Genomic DNA, 18,494 nt, shown 5'->3' with positions numbered 1-18,494 from the left:
AGCCTTCAAAAACAGCCTTTGTGACCTGGAGATCAAGGGCACCCCCAACAGCTAAACTTGCTAAGCTTAAAAAAATGACGCAGGTCTTCAGGGCCCCAGCGTTCACACGTTTTGCAATTTCACTTGAAGTTCATCACATTTCATTTTTTTCCAAAAAGTTCTGCACTTGACAGCTGTACAAGACTTTGGTGATAACCAGCGGCCCTCCGCTCTGGGAACTTTGCCCTGTCTGTCTGCCCCGAGGAAACCCACCCCTCCCTCCCCGGTGCCGAGACTACAGAGGCGGCGCAGCCAGCGTTGGGAGGGTCCCCTTCACTCTCACGCAGTCAGACTTTTTAGGGGCTGGGGGCAGCACGCAAAGTGCTTTGAAATGAGAGGAGCTCATGTTTACGGATGACAAAGGAAATCGCCCAGGAGCCAGGACGTGAGGGCGACAGTGGCCCCGGCTTTCTTCTTGGGGAGGACTGCCAAAATGGGTGGGGGGAGGAGGCAATTAAAACACAACAATCAAACCAACCTTTAAATAGTAACTTTTAAAAATATAAAAACAGCTCATTACAATGACTTTTCATTTTCTTTTTTCTTCAGGAATCAACTTTCTTCTACCCTCCCCCTCCCTTGTGGCTGGAGCCTTAACAAGAGGTGGCAGATGACCATCCGAGACCCAGAGAGAGGGGGACTCTAGACACCCCCCCACCCCGCTCAGAAAGGTACAGGGCGCCTTGCCAGTCGGTGGCCTCTGCGTCCCCGAAGACGGCTGTTTTCACTGGGGCCCCTTCTTCCTTCTCACTAGACAGAACCACACATTATAAAATAATCCATAAAAATGCAGTATAAAAATTATCTTCCATATGCTACATCCTCGGAGAGCCCACCACCAGGACTCACGACGGCCTTCAGCTTTTCCTTAAAAGAAGAAAACGAAAGACCAAAAGGAAAAAAACCCTACCCAAATCCTAATACCTCAGAACATTTTGGTACCAAAAAGTGGCACCCGCAGAAGACAATATTCTACCTGTAACCTGTCTGGGCTCAAGAGAGACTGAAAGTGGCAAGAAGTCACCACAGTGCGCCAGATGTGTGCCCCACCCCCACCCACGTGCCCTTGGACCCCGCTGCCAGCCCAGGGGGCAGGTGGGGGTGATCCTTTCAGACCCACAACCCTGCAGGTTAATATACTTTTCCTCTCTGGGGAGAGAGGACGGGGCATAGGCAGGAAAGGGGGAGAAGGCATTTTATGAAAGGACATCACTTCTAATTCTTTTTATTCAAATTAAAAAGAAAAAAGCACCCACATCAGTTGCTATTTTTCTCTGGTAGCTCCCTGAGCTGAGTTGCTATGCTTTCCTCTAACTTTTGTCCTTTTTAGGTTGTGTCTGAAGATTGAGAAGGGCCGCAGATGGAGTTCCTGGGGACTTCCATCTCATCACAATAACCAAGTGTGCACCACAGAGAGAGACCGCCCGAGGCCAGGAGGAGAGAGAGAGACGGAGAGAGAGGGTCAGACACCTGAGAGAGGGCAAGGAGGGAGGGCAAGAGGCAGCGCACAGGAGGCCATGGAGGAACCTGACCATTTCTGTTGCTGTAGGTCCAGGCTGGCCCCCGTCTCAAGCGCAGTCTGCATGGCGCTCGATCCTGGCACTTGTCCCACCCAAGCCCCCAAGTCCCCGGAGATGGACCACACTCACTCCAGGGGGAACCTATGGTCAGCCTGGTGACCAGCTGCAGCTCCCTTCCTCCACCCCAAGATTTTCTCCCTTCCACCCCCTCCCTACCTCCCCTTCCCAGATGGGAACTTCTGTTTAAAAAAAAAAAAAAAAAAAAGGCCACCACCACGAGTGGATTACAAATACAGCAGGCGAACACACGGCTAGCGTTTCCGGTGGGAAGGGGCCTCCTCCCCCACTGATCAGTCCGAGATAGGAGTCTGTTATTTACATTTTTCACAAATCTTGTGCGCTGCACAATCAGGAAAATGAGGTCCCCCCTCCCCCAGCACAAACACGTGGTCCACTCCAGTGTCCCCGACCCTGGGCAGGGGCACAGGTCAAAAGAAAAGGGAAGGACAGACAGAGATTCATGAGGGTGTCTGTGGGGAGCTGGAGCCACGAGCCTCCAAATAAATCTATTTGTAGCATCTGCCAGGATTGTGAAGGGGAGGAGGAGGAGAGAAATCCATCGGAGTCTGTGAGACACATCGATCCATGCCCAGGAGTCCAGGCGGTGACGGGGCACGCGCCCTCCCCGCCTGCCAGAGCGCAGCCCGGAACGCTCGGCTGCTCGCGCCTGTCCACCATCCTCGGGGCCCCTCGCCGGGGTCTCCCTGTCACAGCCGAGTCTGTTTCTCCCAGAGTTTGACAGCCCTGTTAGAGTCCTTGTTTAGTAGATGACCTCATAAACCGTGGCCTTCTTGTCACCAGAGCCTGTTACAATATATTTGTCATCCGCCGAAATGTCACAACTCAAGACAGACGAGGATTCCTTAGACTGGAGGAGGCAGACAAGAGGCAGGAGGGTGCGGGGAGAAAAAAAGATAGGAATCACTTTCTCAGTAGTTGATACCGTTTTGACGCTCTCGGAATTAAACTGCCCTCTACCCGCCCTGGGGCTCCGACCTTGGGCACACGCGACCTCGAGCACACACAGCGAGGCCGGCACACGCAGCCCAGAGAGGCCTCCCCATTGGGGCTGCCCTCCCCACGGCTCCTCCATGAGGAAAAGCTCATCCCCAGGGTCCAAGGTGGACCTTAGGGAAATTGTAAGGATCAAACAGAACTCTTTAGCACGAGCTTCTCTTCGGAGCTACAAACAGGAGGAAACATTTCTGAGCTGGGGCAGGAGTCAGCAGGCCGGATCCTCAGCCTGGGGAGCTAAGAAGAGGATTTGCACCAGAGTTTTGAAGCATCCAGTGTGACCAGAGAGACTCCGAAAGTTATGTGTGTGACACTCTGGACACTGGACATTTCCAGCACGGGTCCGGAAAGTGATTTGTTGGCTGTCAGAGCGAGAGAGCGATTGTGTGTGCGTGTGTATGAGTGAAGAAGTGTGTGTAAGAGAGACCCCAGGTCCTGAAAAAGCCCCTTCCCTCTCTCCCATCTTGTTCTGGACCCTTTTTCTCCTGCCCCACCTCTCTCCTTGCATCAAAGTGTTGAGATGAAATACGAACTGACTTGAATATCAGGTAACACTGCTCTGAGAAAAAGCTGCTTGGTTACGCTCAACTGCCAGCGCGCCTCCTGCACACGCCCAGCACAAGGGCTGGGGCCAGGAGCGTTTTCCTTGCTCTAGGAATCCTCCAAGGGCTCCTGCTTAAAGGCCCTGGCCCTCAGGGGTCGGATGCCATTAGCAGCAGGGTATGTGTCCCACTGACGTGGCCAAGTCCTGTCTCTGGAGAACGCATCTGGGACCTCCATCAGGTGGTGGCCTCGAGGGGCCGGGGCAGGTGTTGCTCTGCCTCCTGCTCTCCCAGCCCCCATCACCACGGACAGACCCTGACTCCGGGCGGAACGGAGCGGGGCTCTGGGATGGTGGGCGGTACCTGGAATATGCTGGCTCCGTATGGTGTCCTCCAGGCATTGAGAAGGTTATCTTTCCCAGTGCTCACAAACCACTTGCCTGCAGGCGGGAGGCAAAGGAGGCCGTCAGATTGTGCCCTGCTGCCATGAAAGCAAGACCCATCCCAGACATGGCCGACTGCCATGGAAACGCGGTGAGGACCGATCATCAGTGCAGAGCCAGTCTCTGCTAGTGAGAGGCATTTTGTAAGCGAGACACATGAGAGACACGTGAACACCCAGAGAATGCCTTGCCGTGCAATCAAGGGGGAGGGGTGCATGGGACGAGGATGGAAAAAGGTAGGATTTGCAGTTAATCGCAGCAAGGACACTTCCTCAAAAGACTCTTGAAAGCCACTAAGGTGGACTGGCCCTTCTCAATTCTCCTACTGGAAGATAGCAGGAAGGACTGGAAATGGTGAAGCCAAGAGTCTGGTGACCAGCTGAAGACTGTGGTCGGTGGGTGCCCTTGCTCTGCCACGGCTCTGCCCGTGCCCAGGCTCCAACCCTCCCCGAAGCCACAGGCGGGCACCGTGCTATTCCTGGTCCACACAGCAAGACCCATGGGGTTCAGCGAGGATGAGATGTGCCCAAGGCCGCCTAGCCAGTCAGTGGAGGAGCAGATGTTCCAGCCCAGGGCTATCGGCTGTCAAAGCCAGTAATCTCCACCCCGGAGGAACTGCCCTCAGGGCTGGGAGTCCTGTTCCTTTGCCCCAGGCCAGGAAGGACAGTCACGCGCGCTTGGCACCCTGTGGCAGTCTCTGCACGCGAGGCACAAAGATGAGGGGGGACACTGGTGGGGGTCAGGAGGCCCAGTCTAGGGACCCGGCTCACTTGGGGCTCTGCTCCTTCTGGAAGCTTTGGGCCCCTCATCTGTACAGAGAGCAGGCCAGGCTGCCCAACTCCCCGTCCCTGAGGCTCACCGCAGTAGGCGAACTTGAGGGAGAGCACGCAGCTCTCGTGCAGGTGCAGCTGGTACTTGTCGGGCTTGGTGTGGTGCAGCACCTCCACGTTGCTGCTCTCCATGCCCACGGCCAGCCACTCCCCGGTGGGGCAGTAACCCAGCGAGAAGATCTGCAGGGGGCAGTACAGACTGAGCTCAGCACCCTCTGCCCTCCAGAGCTCCAGGCTCCTCAAAGGCCCTGCTCAGGGACCCTGAGGGCTCAGGACCTCCCCACCGCCCCCTCCCTCAGACCAACAGCCCAGGGGGTGGGATGTCACTTTTCACCCCCATTTTACAGGTGAGGAAGTGGAGGCTCAGAGAGGTTGCTGACTCTAGAAAGTAAGGGGGAGCCAGGATTCGAACTCAGAGGTGGTACAGATAACTCAGAGATGGCACAGACATTTTACTTTCAAAGTCACTCTCTCCATCTTTGTGACTTTTGCCCTTCCTCAAGAAAAAAAGTGGGTAAATGCAACACTGAAGTATTAAATATGTAAGATTAAAATATTAAAATGAGTGAGAAAAACAACAAAACATAATAATAGCTAGCCCTTACAGAATGCTTTCTAGGAGCCAGGGTTATTTATGGCTGAGGCTTTTAGGGGGCCATTTCAGGAGCTCACGCCAGACCTCTGAGGCAGCTCCTATTACTCCCACCCACGAATGAGAAAACTGAGGCCACAGTGCCCCAGAGGAGGGGAGCTGGGAAACAGATGTGAGCAGTCAGGTCAAGTGCGTCTAACTCCAAGGTCCTGTCGAATCTATTCCACTGCTGCTTCCTCCAGGAAGCCCTCCCACATGGCTCAGGTTGGTCTCAGGTCCATTTGCTATGGACACTTGTGGGGGCCCCTTTGTCTCCTGACCTGGCCACTTGGACCCCGGGAGGGAAGGGAACAGGCGCTCTGGGAGAGGGGAGGGGCAGGGAGGGGAGGAGATCTCGGACCGCACACCTGGGAGGTGAAGTCGTGCTGCTGCAGTTGCCGGCCCTCCCGCAGGTCCCAGGAGCGCACAGTGTTGTCCAGGCCTCCGGTCCACAGCTTGGTGCCGTCGTGGGAGATGTCTATGCAGCTGGCCCCATCTGTGTGGCCCTGGAACTGCCTAGGAAGGCCAAATGTGGAGGAGAGGTAAGCAGGGACCCACTGCCTGCCAAGCTGGCAGCTGTCCCAGGGGCAGGCCAGCTCTGCCTCTAAGCTGGAGAGGAAACTGAGGAAACAGAAGGGGGTGACCCATGCATCCAGGGTCTGTTGGTGAGCTTGCAGCTGAGCCAGGCCCGGGCCCTTGCCCACTCCACTCAAGGGTTGAGCCCAGGGCAGGCCCAGGGGATGGGCGCCTAACAGGGGACCTCCTTTGCCCCATACTCCGTGCCTCCTCAGCTGGCATTTTAACCCATTCTCATCGCCCTGCATGAACTGCGGGACTGAGGCCATAAACAAGCCAAACGGTAATATGACTAATGAAGATGGCGAAGTGTCCTGAGAGCTGACTCGGCCAGGCACCACAGCCTCTGCACCGCAGCCTGACTCTGAGGACGGTGCCTCCCGATCCCGTTCCCACAGGAAAAACTGAGACACAGGGGCTAAGTGACTGCACAAGGTCACAGCAGAGGCAGGAGTCAAACCCGGCAGCTTTGCGTCCAAGGATACTGCTCCTCTATTCCAGTCTCCACGCCCATCTTCCTCAGTTCTCCACCCTCCTCAGCGCTTGTCCCCACTCATCTGAATGTCACCCTCCCAGATCTGCTCCAGCTCCAGCTCCCTGAACCGTGCAAGCTCCCGAGCCAAGGAGCTTTCCCTCCTCTGCCCACGCCAAGCATGTGGCACACAGCTCCCCCTCACACAAGGCAGGCCAAGCTGTCCCTTCACCTGGGTGCCCCTCACCTGCACTGCTTTGGCCACCCCACAGTCACAGCAACGCTGCCAGGCGTGGTCAGCACAACCTTCCCGAGGACAAGGCACTCCCACACCCTCCTTCCGCCTCACCTGACCAGGGTCTGGTTGTGCAGGTCCCACACTGCAATGTTCCCATCACTGCAGCAGGAGAAGCAGACTTTGGCGTCGGGGCTGATGGCCAGGGCGTAGCAGGCAGGAGCTGAGGATGTCAGCTCGGCCTTGATACGGGGCGTGGGCGAGGCGAGGTCCCAGATGGTGAGCGTGCTGGCCTCGCCGCCCACGATGAGCGTGCGCCCATCAGGGAGCAGCTTGCAGGAGCGGATGTAGTTGTCCCTGTTCTGGAGGGAGAAGGAGCAGCGCTGAGTGCCGCCCACCTCCCCTCCTGGGGACCAGCAGAGCCACGTCCAATGAGACCAGGCACCCTCTACACCACTGCTCACAGCCTGCCCTCACACACAGCAGCTGCCAGGCTGGCCCCATTGCTCATTCACCACCCTCCACAACCACAAATTTCTTCACGAACCCCAGGAAGTCGGTATCACCCCCACCTGCAGATGGCAAAAACAGGGCTCGGAGAGGGTGGCCAGCTCCCCACCAGTAGCCCAGCCAATATGCGGCCGAGCCAGGCCAGCTCAACGGGGCCCTGCCCCTGGCCCGGGCTCTCCTAGGCCAGCTAGAAGAGATGCCCGCAGCCCTGGGATCCTCACCAGGCAGTCCAGCTGGGAGATGGGGCTCTTGCTGCCTGGCTGGCTGATGTCCCAGATCTTCACGCAGCCCTTGCCCCCTGTGTAGACGTGCCGTGTGGGGTTGCTGATTGTCACGGCACACACCACCTCCCCGTGGCTGAGGGTGTTGATCTGCCGAGCATGCCTTGGGATGTTGGGGCCTGCCAGGGCGTCGTGGGGAAAGGGCACGGGCTGCATCTGGCCATCAGCGCTCACGTGGAAAGAATATGCTCTGGAAGAGCAAGAACCGTCACTTCTGCCGCCCCTCGTCCTCTCATGGTTCCCACAGGTCCTGCTCAGTTTGACCCACATCCCCCTGCGACTGGCCTCCCTGCCTCCAGGGCCCCGTCCCCAGTACTTAGGGAACCTAAGGACCCCAACCTCCTTGGCGTGGCTCCACAAGACTGAGGACTGCTTAATACTCCAACCTTGACTTCTGCTCTCACTTAGATATCCTTGCTCCAAGTCAGGCCACCAGCCCCACAGGTACCTTGGAATGCCCCTTCCCACCATCTATGAAATCCCTAACGTGCTGACCCTGGAAAGGACCCAGCTTGAATGTCACCCCCTCCTTTAGGATCCAGTGATATTAGGGAGGGAAATCTGTCAGCCCCCACTAAAGAACCATGGCGTACACATCAGAGCCGGGGGGTAAGCCAGTGTGGTCTGCCAGCCGTTTCAGGCTACTGTGCGCGCCAGCTGGGGGTGCCTCCAGCAGAAACCCAAAGGAGCCCCCAAGGCCAGGCAGCCCCATGTGATTTGGTTAGGAGGCACCAGCGTCTGAAGTGCTCCTTCTCTCCCGGAGCCCAGTGACCACACTCTCAATCCCCTCCAGTTCCACTTTTAGAGAGAGCCCCGGGCCCATCAGGAGTGTGGCCAGGCAGCCGTTTCTCAGGGCTGCACCCTGGCCTACGAGAGCCTTTAAGATAAGGAGACACCTTCCTCAAGGGGAGGACCACCAGGGCCGGGGACAGGGTGGTGGGGTGGGGGTTCTGTGTTCTCTCCTGCCCTCCCCAAGAAGCATACAAGTATAGCCAAAGCTTACGGTTTCCCGCCAGGAATGGAGGCGAGGCTTGAAGGCAGGCCCGTGGCCCGCATTGGGGGGTGAGGGTCAAAACCAACCTGTAGGCAAGACAAGGCTGGCCCTTAGTGAGGGTCGAGCCATCCATCCCCTCCCCGCCTCCTCCTCCTCCACTTCCTGGTCCTGCCTGTTCGGCACCACTGCCTCTGACCCGGGAGACAGCCAAACAGAGCAAGACCCATCGTTTCAGGAGCACCACAGGCCCGGCGGCGCCAAATGCCTTGCCTGGGACAGTGGCAGAGACAGGCTAACAGTCCAGACCCCCAACTCTGAACCAGTATCCTCCACCCTCACCCAGGCTTCCCAGCTCCACAAGGCAGAGCGGGTCCTACTCCACTTCGTTCCCAGTGTCCCAGGAGGCCTGTCGTGTGGAGAGGAGGCCACCCCAGGTATAGGAGGTAAAGAGAAATTATCTCCTGAAAAAGGCCCCCTTGCTCTGTCAACCCAAACAAGAGACAATTCTTGTATAACCACCAGCCCATCTGCCAAACCCTCGCTAAGTGGAACGTGCCTGATACATCTTGGGGTTCCCTCCCCACAGAGCCCAGGAGGCAGGGATGAGTCCCACTTCCCAGATGGAAAGGGGTGGCCCAGAGGATTCTGTGAGGTCACATGGAGACCAGCGAGCAAGCAGGGGGTGGGACCCAGGGCCGCTGTCCCCTAAGCGTGTGTCCTTTCAGCCAAGGCCACTTGTTTCTAATAAACACCCTCCTCCAAGGGCAGCTGTCTGTCACGAGACCCCCAAGGTTCCCTCTGGTGTGCAAGGAGTGCTTCCCCAACCCCCACCAGCTCCCCACTCCTTGCCCAGTCCCCCCAAAAAGGAGCCAAAAGGTCTACGTACAGCTCCAAAGCTCACCATTGGTGACCGGCCGTAGGCGGCGGCGGCGGCCGCGGCAGCTGCGCTCATCTGTGGCGGGATGTTGTGGAGGCCGGCGTAGGCACTGGGGCTGGTCAGGGAGCCGTTCATCTCATGGTGGCCCATCATGGCGAAGGGTGCCGCGTAGGAGCTGGTGATGGAGATGGGCGTGCGCAGGGCCGAGGCTGCGAGGAGGCAGGTGTCAGCAGGGAGCCATCCAGGGGAGTGGGTCCCACCCCTCCTTTGGGGACAAAGCCAGGACACCAGGCCGCCTCCCCGCCCAGCAGCAATCTTTCCTGCATTCTAAAGCTGCCTCTTCCAGGCAGTCCTCTCAAACTGAACCCACCCAACTGGAATCTCCATCTTTACAGCCCAAGAAGGGCTGCGCTGAGATGTGCCCACCAATTTTTACAGAGCAGGACACAGAGGCCCAGAGAAGGGGGTTGTTCAGAGGCTCACAGAACCAACAAGAGAGGCAGGCACAGACGGTGGGTGTCTTGACCTGTCTGAAGCTCCTTCCACACGCTGAGCTCAGCATGGCCCCAGGAAGCCCTGACCTCAGTGTTGAAGCACCAGGCATCCATCTCCTCCTCAGACCGGACCATGAAGGCCCCCTGGGGCAGGCCCTGCGAGAGCCCCACCTCCAACACACTCCCTGGTGCTCAGCCCACCTGTGGGGTTCCAGCCGTGGCTGGGGGCAGACCCATCCCCTCAAGCCCAGTCAACCCAGCCCCATCGTGCCTACCCATTATACCTATCGGGTCCATGCCTGGGGGCTTGCCTGGCATTGCCCGGAGCCCCGGGGTTGTGCTGGTGCCTGGAGTCGGGGCATCGTTCCTCGGAGTGGGTGTGTTGGACTTGAGCCCAGGGGTGGAGGATTTGTCATTCTGAAAAGGGAAGGTGCAGAGACCCAGGGAAGCCATGAAGATTCCTTTCTCCCACCAGCCGGACACTGTGAGCTGGCCACAGTGCCCAGTGCCGGTTACCACGTGAAGCCCAGTGCCAGCTCCAGTTTGACCCTTCTGCCTGACAGCCCCTCGATTCTTGCCCAACCTTGTTTGGCAGGGACTGTGGTAATTGCTTCCATTTTACAGATGCAGGAATCAAGGCTTAGAATAGTTAAGGTTTCTAAGCTAGCTAGCTAGCACAGGGCCCAGGCAGTAAGTGGCAAAGCCAGGATTTGAACGTAGGCCAAACCCCCATCCATGTTCTTCCTATTTCACCCCTCTGCCCTCTAATTAGTGCCGCCTTGGCTCCAATCCCTCTTCCAGAACCACTTTCCTCCAGCCCCACCCTCCCCAGCCTCAGCGACGGCAGGGCAGACCCCACATACATGACCAAGGTCTTTGGTCTTGGAGGAAGGTGTGCTGCTGGAGGAAGCCACCGAGGCAGGGCTGGTGGGGGCATCCTTCTTCAGGCCACGGGCCTTGTCCAGCCCATTTTCAGGAGGGGAGTGCGCCGGGCTCACCCGGGGTGTTGCTGGGTCCTAAAAACACAGGTGATGCTGAGACGCAGTAAGAGGAACAACTAGCTTAGAGCCTTCCCTGCCCTGGGAATGGGAAGGCGGGGGGCGCGGGTGACGGGGGGAGTGTGGCTGAAAGAGACTGGGGGGCAACCAGTTCTTAACAATCTAGTCTGACCCCTTCATCCCACAGATGGGGACACTAAGGCCTGTGGTTACGGGAAGTGTCCCGCCCGACAGGGTCAAACACAAGTTCAGGACTCCCATCTGGGCTGCTGGCCTCTTGGCCTCATGTAGATTCTTGCCAGCTCCTCCTACCCTGCTGACGCCGATCCCTAGGGGCTCACAACCTCCACTTCAAGATCCCGCCTGGGGCAGTGGGGAGAACAGAGTTGACCTGAAAGACCATGGGGAACAGGAGCTGGTCCTACACTGGGATCTTTGGGGGGTCTCTCTCCGGAGACCCATCCTAGGAAGCCCTAGGGCCCACGGATGCCCAGCCACAATGCAGCAAAGCCCTGCCCTGCTCCTCCTGACTAGCTGATGACCCAACACCAAGGGACTGTGGCCCTGGGCTGCCAGTAATGCTGGTGCAGCTGTGGCAACACCACAGCTCCCACCCTGGGGAGGGACAATCTCCAACCACCACAAACTGAGAGCTGCCCTACAGCCGGGGCCTGCCCTCACCTCATTGGAAACATCCACCACCAGATCGTCACTCTTGTCCCCGTCACTGTCCTGCAACGGAGGAAAAAGCCAGTAAGAGGCCATGCCCTTCCCACCTGAGACTGGGCCCGAACCACTCCCTACTTCCACCAGCCAGGATCCGACCTGGGCCAAACCCCAAAGTTCATGCTCTCCACTCCACCCCACCAAAGTAGGTCTTCCTCTGAGGCTGTTTTCCTGGCCCGGCCCCCCAGCTCTGGGTCACTCTGCTCCCATGCCCGCTGGCAGCCTCACCGACACCGGCCCCTACGCCACTATAGTATTTCTAAGCCCCCTGTGTCTTTCTGAAACCAGACACCTCTTTCTGGCTGGTTTTACATCACCATCATTCCCAAGTAAGCACACCAGTCTCATTCTGTCATTGCCACCACTCTGCTGGGATGGGCGATCAGCCTCGTCTCCCAGAAATACAGCTGAGGCTTCAGGTGTGCAAACTGGCCAAAGCCGCGAAGCAGCCGCATGGCTGAAGAGGGCTTGGCTCAAGACCACGAGTCCCAGCACCGCAGTGCCCTCTTCCCTCTGTCCCAGAGCAAACGCCATGACACACTGTAGGGTCAGAGTGTGGGGACACCAGGGACCACCCCCCGGGAGCAGAGTGGGGATTCTGGGAGGGCCGTGATGGTAGCTGAGGTGGTTGGCCCGTCTGAGGGAGGAGCCCACAGCTTTCCCCAAACCCCATGGAGGCTGGGACAACCTCCCTGTCCACTCCCTCAGGCTGTGGCCTCTGTGCTCACAGTGTGTATATGGCCCTCCCACTGCAGGCCACCCACCCTCCTCAGGGGGCCGTCTGTCCTGCCCCCTCTGCCTTACTCCCTGACTATACAGAGGGCTCCAGTCACAGCTCAGGCGCTGCGGCTCTCCCCAGCCCCCAGCCCGCCACGCTTCCAGCCGTACGTATCGGCTCAGGCTGTCCTTCTCCTCCGCTTTCCGCTTCTTGGCCTCCATGCTGTAGTCTGCAGAGCCGCGGTGCTTCTCACTGGCCCGGAGGCTTTCCGAGGGTGACACCGAGTTATTCTGGAAGCAAGACCGAGATCCAGTGTGAACAGTCCACGCACGCAGAGACAGCCAAGTACAGCTGAGTCAGAGGTCAGCCAAGGTGTCCTGCATGTCCTGCAGGTCTCAGCTCCCCTGGAGCCTTGCCAGGGAGCCCTGCCAACTCCCCGGACCAGGTCCCCCAGAGAGGCCCTGGGAGCATCCCAATTCTCTTTTGTAGCAGTACCGCTGTTATGAGATAATAACTCACAATGAGGCATTTGCCTTCTGACTGCGAGACTGTACGCTCCATGAGGGCAGCGGCACGTCTATCTCCTCAACACCCATCCCATCCCTGCCACACATATTTGCTCCCAGAAGGGATAAGCAGAATTTGCACTGAGTCTTGAGAGATGGATCTGAGCTGACAAACTGGGACCATGAGCAATACTTCAACCACTGAGCCAGACAGGAGTGGCGAGACTGACAGGGAAGGAGAACGCCGGCTACCGCTGGGCCCCCTGAGCATTGATGAGCAACCTGGCATTGTGTGTGGATGCCCTACTAGCCAGCGCGTGGCCTTTGCAACTTCAGAGAAACACCAGGGTTATAAAGAGAAAATGCAGTGCAGTGAAGGCTAAGAGCAGGCAGAATCACCCTCTTTGTGAGGATGGGAAAGGAGGAGCCCCAAGAGGTTGGGAAACATGCCCAAGGTCACCCAGCAGGAGGCAACACGAAGGAAACCCAAGTTTTTCAGGCTGGGAGTTGCCTAATGAGTTCTCCTTCCAACTATAAAGCCAGTAAGGACAAGCAGAGTTTGGAATTCAAAGCCTGGGAAGAGGGCCCGGCCCGGTGGCGCAGTGGTTAAGTGCACACGTTCGGCTTGGGCGGCCTGGGGTTCGCTGGTTCGGATCCCGGGTGCGGACATGGCACTGCTTGGCAAGCCATGCTGTGGTAGGCATCCCACATATAAAGTAGACAAAGATGGGCACGGATGTTAGCTCAGGGCCAGTCTTCCTCAGCAAACAGAGCAGGATTGGCGGCAGATGTTAGCTCAGGGCTAATCTTCCTCAAAAAAAAAAATAAAAAAAAAAAGCCTGGAAAGAGGGAAGATGGGCCAAAAGCCGAGGCAGGAGAAGTGCTCACAGGCAGGCCTGGGAACAGAGCTGTCTAGGAAGGTAAGAGAGCCGCCTACAAAGGAGGACCCCGCTGGCCCACGGTGTTCTTGGTGGCCCGGAACAGCATTCTGTGGCTGTCAGTACCGGGATTCAAGCAGTGAGGGAAGAGCCACTGGCTGGGGTACCCACCAGCAAACAAACCTCAGTGCCAAGAGAATAATACCACAGCTGATGCCCCCCTGGGGGGGCTCTTGTGGCTTACTCCCATCTAAGTGCCCCACCTCTGCCTTCCCTCACTCCGTCACCACACACCCACCCTTTCTGAGCACCTGCCCTGGATCAGGCCTGGGCTGGATACCAGGAGGGGAGGAATGAGCAAGATAGAGTCCCTGCCCTCCAGGGGCTTAGTGTCCAGCTGGAGGGAAGAAAAAGGCCAGTCAATCAACATCCTCACGCAGCACAGAGGTGCATGACGAGGCCGTGTGGGGACACAGAGAGATGTCCGTCCAGAAGAGGAGGGCATCAAAAGACAAGTGGGATGAACCTTCACCACCCGTCTCCCCACTTTCCTGGAGGCCAGTGCCGGCTCCAGGGCAAGGGTCACTAGGAGGAAATGGGCATGGACGGCCGGTGGGGGGTATTTGGGGGAGAACGGTGCAGGAACCAGCCGCAGAGCTTAATTTCCTTTCCTAAGCTGGTTTCTGGACAGCCCTTCCCCGCCAAGTTTCTGCCTGAAGCAAATTAAAATGGCAGAGTTATCAAGCCTTGAAGAAAAAATGGAGGTTATAATGGAACTGCAGCTCAACCTTCCCCACAGCCGTGCAGGCGCGGCGGCGATGCGCGCACAGCCGCAATTCAATTAGCTGCTGCAAGCGCCGGCAGAAAAATCACCCTCATTCCATTTCATTTCCTCCGACGGTGGCCACCTCGTGCTAAGCAGAAACGCTTCCAACCCCTCTCCTCTCGGGCAGGCGGTGGGGGGGGGGGGGGCTGCGCGGCTGCTCGTGTTTCTCCCGCGCCCCAGTATGCGGCGTGGAGAACAGCGAGCTCTTTCTTCTCATGCAGTCAGGCTGAAAACCCTCGCTGCTACCGAGAGTCATGTCAGGCATTTAGCGGCATCGATCCAGCCCGCCTCTGGCTGGCAGGCAGCCAAAAAACTAAGTATTTTTTATTGCTTCGGCTGGGCTAGGAAATATGAATGAAGCTACCTCTAATTGGACTCCAGACTAACCCCTCTGGGACAGCTTCCAGACCGTCCCCCCGCCCCCCTCCCACTTCCACTGCGGCCCTGTCCTTCCTGCCGTGGGCCTCATCTGTTGACAACCTGGTTTCCAAAGGGCTGATTACTTCAGTCTACACCCCTGACATCAGTGCCACATGCGCAGGCCCTACCGCCTCTCCCCGGACCTGCCCACCGGGCCCGTGGATGGCGTTTTGATTCATCCTCAGTGGATGCTCCAGCGGCCCGACTGTGCTCCCTCTGCTATGTGAGTCATAGACGTCAGTGAGCATAGCAGAGTAAAGAGCTCAGCTCTTGGGGGTCCCCTGTGGGTTTCTTGTAGCAGAAAGCTTTCACAGACTGGGGCACAAAGCCAGAAGCAAACAGCAATGAGGACGAGGACGATGTGAGGGCAGGGAGGGTGTTACGCTCCCAACACCCATTTCGCTCTGCAGCAGGTCCCTGTGAACCAGGCAATCTCCCGGATCCTGGGTCCTGTTCTGAGGGGGCCTTCCTAACTCTGCCAAGCTTGGCTGGGCAGGGATTACCCCTTGTTACAGATAAAGAAACTGAGGCTCGAAGAGGCCAAGAGAGCTAGCCTATGTCCCATGATGCTGGGGCCAGAGCTGAGCCTTGAGATGTCCAGTGTAGCCCTCTTCCTATGGAGGCAAACCACCCCTTCAAAAATGCCACTTTTTGGGGATCAACACGAAAGCATTCAAAACAGACTTTCAGCTTCAACTATTCCTTTCTTATGTGCCTAGCCATTCCTGGGCCCAAATGTGGACCTGGACTTCTGAGCACACAGGCAAGCTGAAAGGGGATGCAAACACTGTGTGGCTAGCAGGATGTTTAAGTCGGCTGGGTGGAGGACTGGGAAGGGAGGGGGGGTCGGGAGGGAGGGAGGAGCCGCCTGAGGAAGCCGCTGTCTAGATGGTTAGTTAGCTGCCTGACCTTCCAAGTCCTACTTAACACGAGGTAATAACCAAAGCCATCCTAACAGATTAGATGGCCCCAGATACAAGGACGGCGATGAGGAATAAAATAGCTTTGCTAATCGCTGGAGGATTTTTTTTATCCAGACTCCACTGCTCTTACTCAGAAGGCTTATTCACTTGAAACAGAACCTCTGAGCCTCAGTGTGATCAGAAAGATTTACAACAAATCTCAGAGCTGGCAGACACGCATTCAGCCTGGTCTCAGTGCTCGCTTGCTAGCACTTTCGTAAACCAAGTTAAAGCCCAGAACAGGGAGAAACCTCAGGCGCGTTCGGAGGAAAGGGGGAGGATACAGGATCACAAGGAGGGGCAGACGACCTGGAGAAGCACCACGACCCAGGATGAGTCCACACAGCCCCTTGGAGGACCAAAGGCTGGCCAGCTGACCTGTCCGGTTAATCATCTCTCATGTAAAAGGGAGTCAGAGCTCATTTAGCCCAAGCTCGTCATTTGACAAATGATGGAACTAAGCCTGGAGAGATGAAGGCTTCCTCAACTGCAGGTCACTCTCAACAGGTGACAGCAGCTCCTATTTCATGACAACAACCTCCCACCCCTGCCCACCAGGTCCCCTCTTCTTCCCAGCACCCCAAGCACACCCCGAAGGTTCCAGAGCACTGACACTTACCACACTGGATTCTCTCTCTTTGGGGATGGAAGGCCAGGACAGGAGAAGGGTCAGGTCCCCCCAAGACAAAAAGACAAAAAAGAAAGGAAAAAGGTCAGTCTCATCCAGCTGCCTTTTGTGCTTTGCTAGTTCACAGGCTTTAAATTGGGCAGCAGGCCTGGCTCTCTGAGTCACTGCAGGTTAGCCAAGGCAGGGCCATTAGGTGACATTTCTCAGTTTGGAAATTAACCACCCCAACTCCAAAGCTTCCCCCACTGCCAGTCCCAGGAGGGGCAGAGGGAGGCCCCTGTCCCAGCCCTCCCTGACAAGCCAAGAAGGGCGCCAAGATTACTGGTCAGCAGTTTTTAAAGCCACAAGCTTGGAAATGATCGTGCTATGCAAAATATCCATAGGGTCTGGGAGCTGAGAACATTATTGCTAAAAGAAAAGGAATTATGGGAGTGTTTTTTGTTGTTGTTGTTTTTAATTAACACCACTCTGTTTCTTTGCCAAGAAGCCCCTGGAAGCTGAAGCCTCTGATTATTTGCCCAGCCAATCACTAGCTCCCTGACTCTCCCGTCTGCTGTGGGGGGCGCTCTTCCTCTGCCAAGAGGACCAAGACACTGCAGGGACAGAAACGTGGCCTCAGGTTCTCATGACCTGCTACGGCCCTGTGGCCCAGGCGAGGGCAGGACAGTGACACTCCAGGCCCCTGGAGCCCAACAGTGTGGTGCCCAGAGGGGCTCAGAAGGTACTGGCCGTGTGCCCCGGTAACCATCTAAGGGCAAACCAAATCATCATTTTGTACACCTAAAACTTACATGATCTTATACGTCAATTATATTCAATAAAGCTGAAAAAAAAATATCGAAGGTCAGACCACACGAGGTGGCAGCTTTTAAAAAGGGTCTGCCAGGCAGCCAGGCTCTTTCCTTTCCTGATGGACCTGAGCCTTCCTGAGCCCCTCCTCAGTGCGGCTTTCTGGGTCCTCACAGTGAGGATCAGGAGGGATAGGGGAGCCTGATTCCGAATCTTTCTGATCATCTCCCTGCAGCAGTGTGATTGCTACCTTCACTTAAAGGCAGTCAACTCACAAGTCTTCACTTGAGCACCAACTGTGTACCTTTTCCAAGGCACCTGCGTTGGTGAGACACATACATAAAGTTAAAGGAACTTGGCTCCTGTCCTCAGAGGACTAATGATCTTGGTGAGGACAAAACATTTCCCAGGGGTGAGATGCAGGAGGCCAGCCCTGGCTGTCCAGTGGTTAAGATTAGGCGCTCTCAGCACAGCAGCCCAGGTTCACTTCCTGGCCAGGGAACCACACCACCCGTCTGCCGGTTGTCATACTGCAGCGGCTACGTGTTGCTATGATGCTGAAAGCTAGGCCACTGGTATTTCACATACCAGCAGGGTCACCCATGGTGGACAGATTTCAGCGGAGCTTCCAGACTAAGACAGACTAGGAAGGAGGACCTGGCCACTCACTTGCGGAAAAAAGTGGCCATGAAAGCCCTACGAAGAGCAGCAGAGCATCATCTGATACAGCACCAGAAGGTGAGAGGATGGTGCAAAACAACAACAACAACAACAAAAAACCAAGCAGGGTTCTGTTCTGCTGTACGCAGGGTCACCGGAAGTCGCAATCGACTGGACGGCACTAATAACAAGGCTACAAAAGGACAGCAACAGAGGTCTCAGTCTTGGGACCCCAACTCTTAAACTCTTATGGAAATCTGAGAACGGCCCCCAGCCTGGGCGGGAAGGCATCCTGAAGGAGTGGGACTGGGCCGGCCCTTGAAGGATGGGCAGGGTGTAGCTGGTCTGGGATGAACAGACAAGATGTCTTCAGGGCAGAGAATACTGGGTACACACCAGGAGTTGGGAGGATGGGGAATGGGGCACTGGGTTTCTCCGCACCAGGGATTCAACAGATGGCTCCAAGCCTTTTGGTAACTCCTGGTCCTGGGGTGACAGCATTTGCAGTGTCCACTCTCGGTGGGGCCTACAAGAAACCTGCCCCCAGCCCAGCCCTGCCCTCTGCTCCCAGCCCCAGCTCCAGGCCGCACCTCTGTGGTCCAGTTCATGGTGGTTCTTCTCATCCTTCACCGTCAGGTGGGCCTGGCCGCCCAGGGCACCAAGCGCCAGCAGCCCCGAGCTGCTCCCCGTCACCGGGGGAATCCCTGGAGGCTGGAGGCCTGACGGGTGGGGTGGCAACTGGACCGGGGGGCCGTGCGTGGCGTGGGAGAGGTGCTGCGCCTGGAGCTGCTGTTGCTGCAATGAAGTCGGTGGTGAGCACAGCTGAGCAGGAGGGCAGCGGAGGCCCCAGGCCATCCCCCTCGCT

General features: G+C 57.0%; 1 protein-coding gene across 11 annotated transcripts in view; it reads right to left on the bottom strand.

Moving 5' to 3' along the window:
• Window positions 1-514: 514 nt before the first annotated feature.
• Window positions 515-18,494, bottom strand: part of TLE3 (TLE family member 3, transcriptional corepressor) — a 49,737-nt gene continuing 31,757 nt past the window's right edge. For 4 of the 11 annotated variants that reach the window (XM_014848210.3, XM_014848205.3, XM_070499061.1 and 1 more), the window contains 14 exons: window positions 18,220-18,424; window positions 16,172-16,188; window positions 12,131-12,250; window positions 11,198-11,248; window positions 10,382-10,534; window positions 9,794-9,935; window positions 9,034-9,233; window positions 8,157-8,233; window positions 7,094-7,343; window positions 6,477-6,724; window positions 5,448-5,595; window positions 4,478-4,628; window positions 3,539-3,615; window positions 515-2,487 (listed from right to left, as the gene is read on the bottom strand). In XM_014848210.3, coding sequence (XP_014703696.1) covers window positions 2,380-2,487; window positions 3,539-3,615; window positions 4,478-4,628; window positions 5,448-5,595; window positions 6,477-6,724; window positions 7,094-7,343; window positions 8,157-8,233; window positions 9,034-9,233; window positions 9,794-9,935; window positions 10,382-10,534; window positions 11,198-11,248; window positions 12,131-12,250; window positions 16,172-16,188; window positions 18,220-18,424 — 1,947 coding nt within the window. In that variant the 3' untranslated portion in view covers window positions 515-2,379. The remainder of the gene's footprint in view (window positions 2,488-3,538; window positions 3,616-4,477; window positions 4,629-5,447; window positions 5,596-6,476; window positions 6,725-7,093; window positions 7,344-8,156; window positions 8,234-9,033; window positions 9,234-9,793; window positions 9,936-10,381; window positions 10,535-11,197; window positions 11,249-12,130; window positions 12,251-16,171; window positions 16,189-18,219; window positions 18,425-18,494) is intronic. The other 7 variants (XM_014848213.3, XM_014848208.3, XM_014848212.3 and 4 more) reach the window with 4 other exon arrangements.

Source organism: Equus asinus, chromosome 2, assembly GCF_041296235.1.
Source record: "Equus asinus isolate D_3611 breed Donkey chromosome 2, EquAss-T2T_v2, whole genome shotgun sequence".
Taxonomy (NCBI): Eukaryota; Metazoa; Chordata; class Mammalia; order Perissodactyla; family Equidae; genus Equus; species Equus asinus.
The sequence above is the reverse complement of the archived record's forward strand: the minus strand, read 5'-3'. Positions and strand labels throughout refer to the sequence as shown.